At 38.7% G+C, this 12332-nt stretch overlaps 1 protein-coding gene across 1 annotated transcript; it reads left to right on the plus strand.

The window, feature by feature from the left end:
* Window positions 1-4037: 4037 nt before the first annotated feature.
* LOC142556931 (uncharacterized) lies at window positions 4038-4469 on the plus strand. Its single transcript, XM_075668418.1, has one exon. It carries the CDS (start codon window positions 4038-4040, stop codon window positions 4467-4469), a length of 432 nt encoding a protein of 143 aa, XP_075524533.1.
* Window positions 4470-12332: the final 7863 nt, after the last annotated feature.

Raw genomic sequence — 12332 nt, forward strand, 5'->3', positions numbered from 1 at the left:
GTATAAAGAATATGAGATGCTCATATTATGAATATCATGAAACTCATATTTGGAATATTATAAACAGTTCCCAGTCGATTCAACCACCATTAAGAAGGATAGAGGCTCTTTATTTTGAGACTAGTATGTGCGATGTGAGTACCATGTTTCATTGGTAGGGGACATTGTGATGTCCGATCATGCAGATAGGTCCTCCTCGTAGAGTGAACTGAACAACCCTCCATAAATGACTTTCCATGAGAATCTCACTTATCGAGTGAAAACGTCCTAGTTTATGGTTGTACACTATTAATCCTTATGACCCGAAACAACATTGTGACTCTATATGCTAGCATTGCACTTTGACTTGTTTACCGACTTATATGGGGTCATCAGGTGGCAAGGTTGGGTGTTCTTTCGAAACATATAGGAGTCTATGAATTGTAGTAAGGGATTCACCGCTTACCTTCGGGTATGGATATCCTATGTGATCTTATGTGTATGTAGTTTGAAATCTGTTATTAGAGTGTTGGTGATAATTAAGAAAAAGGTTTCTTATATTACACCATCGATGCAACTACGACATGACACGTTGTATCGATTCTTTGACAGCTCTCGATATACCAATAGTTGTCGAATCAGTAGGGATATATGAGTTGAAGGGACCGTACTGTACGCTAACCATAATGAAATTGTTCTTGCAGGCCCTATCATTTGATATCTAGGGAATCATGTAAGCGATGCTGCTAGGCGTTTAACATGATTGGTTTTGTACTATCAGACTTGAGTTCTGACGTTCTTACTATCAAGGAGTTGATAAGTAAGAATGAAGCAATTGGGGTATGCTCATATAAGGACATGTTTAGTCCCGAATAATATTGAGATGTGAACCCACGACTAGTTGTATCATTGAACCATTGAGAGTCACACAAGTGCTAGTTTTCTAGATCCCGTTGAGAAGTAAAATAGTTCAATGTGTTGAACGGCTTATAAAGGAGTTTATAAGCGAAAAGAAAAATAGAAGTATGACTTTTATAAAAGGATTATGGGGAATGAAACTTTTAATTTTGTGGAAATGTTCCTAAGTTAAAAGTTGGCCAAAAAAATAATCTATTTAAAAATTGTGATTTTCATAAACATTATTATGGGTTAAATTAAAATAATTCAAGTGTTGAATTAATTAAATACTAGTGGACCTAGAAGAGTCCAAATAATTAAATTAATTCAAGTATTGAATTATTTAAATAACATTGGGTCTTGTAGAGCCCAATTAGAAATAATTATTCAACTAGTGGACTTGAGTAAATTTAAGCAAATTTTATTTGGTCTCAAATTTTTTTGAAATATTTAAATAAATGTCCATGGGCTTTATAATTGTTAGAAACCCAAACAAAATGCATTCGTGGGGAGATGAAACGTAAGTCAACTTTTGAGTTAAAAGCAAGCATGCCTTTGAAAAGCATTTTTACTTTTTCATGCACCAAGAAATAACTCTTCCTTCTCTCCTCCATACTTCGCTTGGCCGAAATTTTCATCAATTTCTTCCTCACATTTCTTCCTTTGAGGATTGCATAAAATTTTCAATGCAAAATACTCTAATTTGGCTAGTGCAAAATTAGAGTGAATCTTCCTAGTTGGTGGTGGATCTAATTTGAAAGAAAGAATTCATAAGAGCAAGGTGTGCTCTTGGAAAGCTTATAGATTGTCTACCCTCAGGAGCTAAGTTGTTTAAAACTTAGTTGGAGCCAAAACATCAATCCTTGTATTTGACAGGTACATTTCTAAAACACTCTATGTATGACATTTTTATGTTTTTGTTATTTGCTACACAATACACTTGTGGTGCTCGGTTTTTTTTATAAAAATATATTTTTTTTTCCGAAACTTCCGTTGCGCTTCTTGGCACCGTAACCGATCTCCTTTCAAGTGGTATCATGAGCTAAGGTTACCATATTGTGTAGCAAATACATGATATTATATTAAGGACAATTTCTAACCGCATGAGATAATTGTCGCAACAAATCGAAGGCCAAATGAGGTTTGTTCTTCGGCCCCATGTTGCTGCCCATTTTGGGCAGCCCTAAACTACCCCCTCTTTTAAATAAAAATAATAATTTTTGTTCATGTTGGCCGGAATCCCGCGACGGAGCTCTGGCAAGGGCAATGACGACTACAATTTCTAAAAATGTTTTGGAATATCAAGTGTCATGGGCCTTGAGTTGTTGGGACAATTAGATGGTTAACATAATTTGCGAAATTTAAATGGGCCAAAATAATTTTGGTGAAAAATGTCTTATTGTGCCCTTAAGTTTAAATCCACAAAATTTGTATATATTTTCTCATAAAATAAATAATTGAAGTTAGACTTTAATTATTTATAGTAAATTGTGATTTACAGGAAATTCGAATATAAATAAATTAATTAGAAAATAGACAAAGGAGTTTGTTTACTTTGTTGATTTAATTTATAATCATGGCGGTTAGTGATTGAATCAAGATATATAATATTGGATCAATTGATTATTGTGATAATTAATTGATGTTGTATGATATATAATATTATCCATGAAGGATGATCAAAAGCCCAAGCCCAATTTGCTAGGTATATTCTAGGATATTTTGTGTTGAATGATTGTAATAATTATCAATTTATAAGTGGGCTTGGTTTATAGCCCGTTCCCACCCCATGAGATGTATCTCTATTTGCCATAGATATTTATTTGTAAATAATAGTATAGTGGAAGATCAAGAATGGAAGATGGTGGCCATGATGATTATGAAGATCGAAGACATGTAAATATTGGAGGCTTATATAATTATGTATTTGCATCCCATGCATTCCCTAGGATTGGACCTAGGCCCGTGTTTGGCTCACACGGGCAATTAGTTTTTGCGGCGATTGATCATCCTTGTTTAGTTTACGGTTTATAATATATGCATGATATATTATAAATAATGAGTATGTGCGTTATTATTATGATAATAACAAAGTTGCATGAATTCGGCAAACATACGATCAAATATGGCGAGTTTTTAAACAAAAATTAATGATGAGACCTTTCAAAATTAAAAACCCTCATTTTGAATTAGAGAAATTATAATCACCTTTATAATTCCCTTTTTCGGGATTGGTATTAATTTTGAATTAGATTCAAAATTAATATCAATCCCGAAAAATGGAATTATAAAGGTGATTATAATTTCTATGTCTTCCATCGACAATGGATGCATGATAAACGCTACACGTGTTCAGTGCTCGGCTCATATTATTGAGAGAGTCCTGGACACCGGAAAGTTGTCACATCCATTGACATGGTGATGTAAATTACATGGAACTCCCATGATTTTGGCTCATATTATTGAGGGAACTCATGGCGACCATCTATTAAGGTTCAAGATCGATGGGTAAGGCTTAACACGTAAAGATGAACGACGTCATATTATTGGGTCCTAATCAAACTTGAGAAAAAAGTTTTCGTAAAGGATTGCATGGAGATGCAATTGGAAACTACATTTTAGGAATTATGATTGGCTGATATTATTCGGGATCATAATTTGCTAATTAGACCTTACGTAATTAATGAGGAAAGGAGTTTCCCGTTTTCACTAGAGGGTAGTGAAAAATATCAAAATAGTGGGAGTGCAAATTTATGAAGTAAAATTCCATACTTTACATCTTACTAAATATTTTAAAATAGTCATTAACATTTATCTGTTTTTACTTTTCAGTACAAATTTGACAATGTCTTCGATACGCAACCCGTTATCTGCAATACTCGACAAACACATTTTAATCGGACCTAATTACCTCAATTGGCTAAAAAATCTGAAAATCGTCTTGAATTCGGAAAGGATAGCATATACACTTACTGAGTCGCTCCCTGTTGAGGCTCCGACTAGCTACACTCCTGAGGAATTGCAGACTTACAAGGATTGGTGTCACCATGACTTGAAAGCCAAGTGTTATATGCAGGCTTATATGAATGATGAGCTGCAGAGGCGTTTTGAGGATTCAAATAGTGCTGCTGACATTCATTTGCATCTCAAAGAGCTCTTTGATGAGCAAATGGCCTCTTAGGCATGCTACCGTCAAGGAGATGATCATTTTATGCATGCGAGATGGGGACTCGGTCCATGAGCATGGCCTAAAGATGATTGGGCTTGTGGACAAACTCGTTTGCATGGATCTTATGTTGCCTTCGGAATTGACCACTGACGTATTTCTCTTATCGCTGCCTAGCTCATTTGATCCTTTTGTGGTCAATTTCATCATGAACAAGCTGGAGCCTACCCTTGAGGAGTTGGTGAATATGCTTGTTAGCTTTGAGTCCACCACCAAGAAAGAGAATTCGGTTCTTTATGTGGGTTCTTCATCTGGTATGAAGAAAAGACCACATGGGAAAGGAAAGCAACGTTATTTCCAACATCCCAAGAAGAACGTGCCCTTGAATAGGCACACTCGGATCTTATTCGGGATCATAATTTGCTAATTAGATCTTCTTGAGGATGGGAAATGGGCAAGAGTTGTAACCAAAGCGATTGGATATGTTTACTTACTTTTGAACAATGATTTTAACTTAGTTTTAAATGATGTTTTGTTTGTAGCTGATTTGGTGAAAAACATTGTTTCCATTTCTATGCTTGATAAAGATGTATATTTTTGTTTACTTAACAAAGATGTTTGCAACATTTACAAGAACGAATGTTTGATTGGTACGGGAGAACTTGAAAACGATCTCTATAACTTAAAATTGAAAGATATTCCACTAAACACTGTTCAAGTAATAACAACAAACAGACAAAAACAAGATACTCTAAATTCGTCACAATTACGGCAAGCTCGATTAAGACATATTTCCCTAAAAAGGATGAACAAGTTAGTGGGAGTAGGCGTGTTTGATATGTCTGATATTAATTTTCTCACGACTTGTGAATCCTGTCTAAAAGGAAAGATGACCAAAATTCCCTTTAAGGTCCACGTGGAGAGAGCCAAAGTATTATTGGATTTGATCCATACCGATGTGTGCGGTCCGCTAAGCATCACCACTATGCATGGACATGCCTACTTCATCACCTTTACCGATGATTTTTCGAGGTATGGGTATGTGTATTTGATGAAATACAAATCTGGAGCCTTTGAAAGGTTCAAAGAATTCAGAAGTGAAGTAGAGAAACAAATGGGACGAATCATCAAGTCACTTCGATCGGATCGAGGTGGTGAATACTTGAGTGCGGAGTTTTCAGAGTATCTTAGGGAGAATGGGATTCTCTCGAAGTGGACTCCGCTTGCTACACTCCAGTTGAATGGTGTTTCGAAGCGTCGTAACCAGACTTTGATGGAAATAGTTCAGTCTATGATGGGGTTCACGGAGTTGCCGCCATTCTTTTGGGGATATGCACTAGAGACAGCAGCAATGTTGTTGAACAATGTCCATTCAAAAGCAGTTGATAAAACAACATATGACATATAGATGGGTAAGCCTCCCAAATATTCTTATCTTAGAATATAGGGATGCTCTTCTGTGGTGACCCGGACGCTAATCATGTTCTTAATCATCATTGGGACTAATAAATCAATTATAATAAACAGGGTCTAAAATTTTTTTTTTTAAAATAATGCGGAACGTAGTGACATAAAAACATATATACATCTCAGTATATAAAAGTACCAATTCTGTACCACATACATTTGTTTAATTAAGGTTTAACAGCTAATATCAGGTGTTCAACCCTATCTCTAATCCATGTCCGGAGCCGCCACTCTAATCACGATTTCTCTCTTTATCTCCGTGACCCTGAACCTGTCCCACCTGTTGTCATGTACACATACAGACAAGACAACAGCCGGATAATTCCGGTGAGAATATAATCCCAGTATAAATCAACGAAACATGCAATCATATAAACAAATATAAAGCATGTAACAGGTAACATCAATATGTATCAAAATCTGAAACATAACTAATATCAAACTGTCGACAATACTCGTAGCTACACAATTTAGACTAGACTCAATCCTAGTCTAGGGATCCCGATTTCCAGAAGTTGGCATTCCTATATCGACCAACAGTAATAGAAAAGACTCCAGTTCTATCCACGTCGATAAGGTATCGATCACCAGAAATAGAAAAAGGTCTGATTCTATCCACACCGATATGATATCGATCACCAGTAATAGAAGTAACTCTAATTCTATCCACACCGATATAATATCGATCACCAGTAATAGAAGAAGCTCCAATTCTATCCACACCGATACGACATCGATCAACAGTAATAGAAGAAACCTAAATTCTATCCACATCGATAGCCAATCATCCGGTGACAGACTTTGGCACTATCGCCAATACACTATCTTGTGACATCGTGCAATGTGCCCGTGGCGATCCCGCCACTATCAGGTACTTATGTCACAAGATTACTCGTCTAATACCTGCTATCTATAAATCAAGAGAACAAGTACATCAATCAAATCAAAGCAAATATCAATGCAATAAAGTAAAGTATGTGATTTAGGGAAACTTAAGTCTAAACCAACTCAAGTCGATCTCCCAGTACCACATTGACTTATACCTTTCGTTTGTAGTCTCGGTCTGAAGCAATATCAATTCTGAACTCAAGACTGTCTCTGTAAATCTGAAACGACATATTGAGAATCATAATATCAATATTCCATTTTCAATTCAACACTGAATCTGATTAATCCAAATTTAATTAAAATAACAGCATAACGGCACAATCTCAGTATCCTCGTCAATACCATATCAACAGACATCAATTACAAATCATAACTCATATCCGATACAATCTATAATCCATCCATAATCCAAATCTGTCCGATTTTAGATCACTATAATCAGAAAATCATAACAATTCCATAATCAGTCTGTTTCTTAATCTGACTTCGATTCTATGATGTCTAACATGTCAAGAACATCATATATGAATTCCATTCAATTCTGACAACATCATAATTTCAAAACATATCAAAACGTAGTAAAACTTACGTCCAGTTGTAGCCTGCGTTGATATGAACATAGTACTGCAGTCAGATTCAAAATCAGACGGACGGATTTCTCACAACTCGAGTTAAATGTAATTTTCTCCGGGAGCTTCCTCGTTCCTTTTCTTGCAAGTTCTGAAGACAATTTCGAAGTTACATATATATATATATATATATGTATACGTGCACGCATGTAAGGCAAGTGGCTCGTCCCTTTGTGCTGCACGTCTCGCGCTTATGCGCCGACCTGCTGTCCAATTCGCGCATGTGCGCGTCTCATGTCGTGCATGTGCGCCGATGGTACTGTCCTCGCACATACATTTTCACACGTTACTTCAAATCGTGTCTCGGTTAATCCTTTCATAATCATATCAAATTATAAATCAATAATTACAGATTACTAGGATTAAATTTCCGGGCATTACATTTCTCCCCCCCTAAGATATGATTTCGTCCCCGAAATCACAGGCAATCCATCATATCAATAAGAAGGTATGAAATAAAACTGAACAGAAATTTACATCAGTGAAATAATGCTGGGAATTCTTGTATCATATCTGATTCTGTCTCCCAAGTGGCTTTTTCAACGCCATGACGAGTCCATTGTACTTTCACCAACGGAATTATCTTCGTTCTGAGCTGTTTTTCCTTACGATCGATAATCCTGATCGGTTTCTCAACATAACTCAATGTCTCATCCAGCTCGGTCTCGTCGGGTTGAATAACGTGTGAATCATCAGGGAGATACTTCCGCAACATTGATACATGAAAGACATCATGTATTGTAGATAATGAAGGTGGCAATGCTAGTCGGTAGGCACGATCTCCTATCTTTTCAAGAATCTCATAAGGACCGACGTATCGTGGAGACAACTTCCCTTTCTTCCCGAATCGGACCACACCTCTGAAAGGAGATATCTTCAGGAACACTCGGTCTCCTGCTTCAAATACCAACGGTCGTCGCCGAAGGTTGGCATATTTAGCTTGTCTGTCCTGGACTGCCTTCATTTTCTTCTGAATCAATTTCACTTTTTTAGTCATATCTTTGATCATATCAGGTCCAGTCTCCGGAACTTCAGAGATATCATCCCAATAAAGAGGGGATCGACATTTCTTTCCGTACAACGCTTCAAATGGTTCCATCTCAATACTCGTTTGACAGCTATTGTTGTACGAAAACTCACAAAGAGGCAACGCATCTTGCCAATTAGTGCTAAAATCAAGCACCACAGCTCTCAGCATATCTTCCAATGTCTGAATCGTTCGTTCTGACTGTCCGTCAGTCTGAGGATAATATGCGGTACTCAGATGTAACTTCGTACCAAGAGCTTGCTGCAAACTTTGCCAGAAGTGCGAAGTAAACCGAGGATCACGGTCTGAAACAATCGACTTCGGAACTCCGTGCAGTCTAACCACTTCCTTGACATAGATATCGGCCATCTGATCATATCTATATGTCATCTTGTATGGAATAAAGCATGCTGATTTGGTCAATCAATCAATCACGACCCAAATCGCGTCGTAACCTCGGGAGGAACGGGGTAACTGTGTCACAAAATCCATGGAAATGTGATCCCATTTCCATTCAGGAATAGACAAACTCTGTAACAGTCCTCCAGGTTTCTTTCTTTCAGCCTTCACATGTTGGCAATTCAGACACTTGGCTACAAATTCATTAACATCAGATTTCATCTGTTTCCACCAATACTGTGTCTTCAAATCATTATACATTTTCTTGCCACCAGGATGAATGCTAAAACGACTGTTGTGCGCTTCTACTAGTATTCGCTGTCTTAATTCTGAAACATTCGGCTCAACAAGACGATTATACACATACAAGATACCGTTCGAACCTGATATTCCGATCGATGTCCTGCTCTGATCATAGCAATCGACTTTTGTATATTCTGATCAACTCTCTGAGCCGCTTTAATTTTCAAAATCAGCTCTGGTTCCGCTTGAATAGTATATAATCTTATTGGTCTCTGATCTGTCTCAAATACTAATCCAGACAAACAGCAGTCATCTATCAAATTCGAGACTCCCATAGTCGATAAGGATAGAGAACATACCTTTCGACTTAGTGCATCTGCGCTGCTGCATTAGATTTCCCCGGATAGTATTTGATTTCACAATCAAAATCTTTCAATAAATCCATCCATCTCCGCTGTCTCATATTCAATTCTGACTGTGAAAAGAGATATTTCAAGCTTTTGTGATCAGAATAGATTTCGAATTTCTCACCGTAGAAGTAATGTCGCCATATCTTCAAAGCAAAAACTATGGCTGCCAATTAAAGATCATGAATTGGGTAACGAGATTCATGGGGTTTCAATTGTCTCGAGGCATAAGCGATAACATGTCCTCGCTGCATCAACACACAGCCCAATCCTCGGTGAGATGCATCACAGTAAACCACAAAGTCACCAGTACCTGAAGGAATCGTCAACACAGGCGCACTGGTCAATCTCTTCTTCAATTCGAGAAAACTGGTCTCACATTCCTCAGACCAAACAAACGGAGCATTTTTCTGAGTCAACTGTGTAATCGGTTTGGCAATACTCAAAAAATCTTTAATGAATCGGCGATAATATCCTGCCAAACCCATAAAGCTGCGTATCTCTGGTACAGATGTCGGTCTCGGCCAAGAAATCACTGCCTCAACCTTACTGGGATCAACTGATATCCCGTCTCCGGATATGATATGTCCCAGAAACACCACCTGTTGCAACCAGAACTCACATTTCGACAGTTTAGCATATAACTTTTCAGCCCTCAAAATTCGCAACACAATTCTTAAATGTTCTGCATGCTCCATCACATTCTTTGAATAAATCAAAATATCATCAATGAAAATTATCACAAAATCATCGAGATATTTCTGAAAGACACGGTTCATTAATCCCATAAATACCGCTGGTGCATTCGTCAAACCAAATGGCATGACAATAAATTCATAGTGTCCATATCTGGTTCTGAATGCTGTCTTTGAGATATCAGACTCCCTGACTCTCAATCGATGGTATCCAGATCTCAGATCGATCTTGGAATACACCGAAGAACCTTGCAACTGATCAAATAAATCATCAATACGAGGTAATGGATATTTATTCTTTACCATTGCCTTGTTCAGTTGCCGGTAGTTGATACAAAGTCTCATCGACCCATCCTTCTTCCTCACAAACAGTACTGGAGCACCCCAAGGAGATACACTCGGTCTGATATATCCCTTGGTCAGTAAATCCTCCAACTGTTCTTTCAACTCTTTCAACTCAATCGGTGCCATCCTGTACGGAGTCCTCGAAATCGGAACTGTTCCTGGCATCAACTCAATGCTGAAGTCTATCTCTCGAATCGGAGGCAATCCAGGAATCTCATCTGGAAAGACATCAGCAAACTCACACACCACTGGCAAGTCCGCCAATGATGGGCTCGACTTCAGTAAATCAACTGAATATACCAGGAATCCATCCGCTCCTTTCTGCAATAATCGAGTCATATTTATTGCAGATATCAAAGGAATTCTAGCTCGAGAACCCTTACCGTAAAATTTCCACTCCTCAGCCATTTCAGGTCTGAATCGAACAATCTTGTGGAAACAATCGACTTTAACCCTGTACTTGGTCAACGTATCGATACCGATAATACAATCAAAATCGGATATCCCAAGCACAATACAGTCCAACTCAATCTCATGCCCATCATATTGCAGTATACTAGATTTAACAGATTTCACTGACATCAAACCTGTCCCTAACGGAGAAGAAACAGACACTACTGCAGACAATGACTCAATAGGTAACGCATGACTCAATGCAAACCTCTCAGAAATAAAAGTATGCGATGCACCAGTATCAATCAATACATATGCAGGATAACCAGAAATAAAACAGTTACCTGCCCTGACATCATCAGGTGCATCCTGTGCCTGCTCCTCAGTCAAAGCAAATAGTCGAGCCTGCTGTCTAGGAGGCTGGCTCGCTATCTGGCTCCCTCCTGGCCTTGGCTGTGACTGGGTAGGCGGAGCTGGCTGAAAGGAATGAACGGCAGCAGATCGTCTCCCTGTCTGAGCCACTGATCTAGATGACTCAGCGGCCTGGGATCCCTAGGCACTTCACTGTGGACACACTCGGGCAAAGTGTCCATGCTGTTTACAAATGCGACAGTTTCCGAACACTCCTCAGCACTGCTCGGTGGAATGCTTCCCTCCACAAGTGCTAAAGTAGGGTCCTGTATAACTCTGGCCCTGACCAGTCTGTCTTGAGCCACTCGAACTGGATGAGCTACTTCCAGCTTTCTTGAATTTCTTCCCCTTAGCTTTCAGGAAGTCTTTCTTCCCACTACCACTGCCGCTCTCAAATCGGGGAGCTGGTGGAGGCATCTGTGATCTCGGTGCTAAAGGCACAAATGAAGCCTCTCTCTGTCTCATTAAACCGGCTTCGGCTCCCTTGGCTCGGTTCAAGGCATCGGTGAAATTGTTTGGCCTCCCGGTATTCACCAAGGTAAAGATTTCAGGATTTAGGCCATTTATGAACTAGTCCGCAACGGCCTCATCATGTTCAGCTACGTGGGGAGCAAATCGGAGCAGTGTAGAAAATTTGGCCACATATTCCTCAATATTTAGCTGGCCCTACCTCAAGTTTGCAAACTCGGCTCCCTTGTCCTTTCTATACGACACTGGAAAAAACCTTTGATATAATTCATTTCTAAAGACATTCCAGGTGATAGTCGTACCTCGTTGTTCCAAGGCCCGTTTTGTGGTAATCCACCAGTTCTTTGCCACATCATGTAACTGGTGCCCTATCAGTTTCACCCTCTTCTCATCAGTATAATCCAAGGACTCAAACAACATCTCGATATCATCTAACCAACTCTCGCATTCCACTGAATTCTCCGTACCCTTCAGAGTTAGGTGGATGGAACGACTGAAATCTCTTTAACAAGGTCTCCATGGGAGTAGCTGTCACATCCATGGGAGGATTTGAAGTAATACCCTGTTCTGGTACTCTTCTCGGAGGCATATCTGATAATCAAGGAGGTTAGTAATTCCAACTACCACATATCAGTTTCAATCCTCCTCGGATCATCTTACAGCTGATCCATTCCAAATAATACACAACACCATATCAAAATCATATATTCAGGCAAACATGTATTAAAACAGGAATTCATGCTAGCAATCAAAAGGAGGAAAGAAAACCTAAATCTACCCCGCTCACTAGCTCCTATCTCAGTCTAAAGGATCTATCGCTCTGATACCACCTGTTATGGGGACCCGGACGCTAATCATGTTCTTAATCATCATTGGGACTAATTAATCAATTATAATAAACAGGGTCTAATTTTTTTT

Source organism: Primulina tabacum, chromosome 9 (genome assembly GCF_025594145.1).
Source record: "Primulina tabacum isolate GXHZ01 chromosome 9, ASM2559414v2, whole genome shotgun sequence".
NCBI lineage: Eukaryota > Viridiplantae > Streptophyta > Magnoliopsida > Lamiales > Gesneriaceae > Primulina > Primulina tabacum.

Excerpts from the sequence above, each read along its gene's own strand:
- LOC142556931 (XM_075668418.1), top strand. The coding sequence starts at position 4,038 with ATGAGCAAATGGCCTCTTAGGCATGCTACCGTCAAGGAGATGATCATT.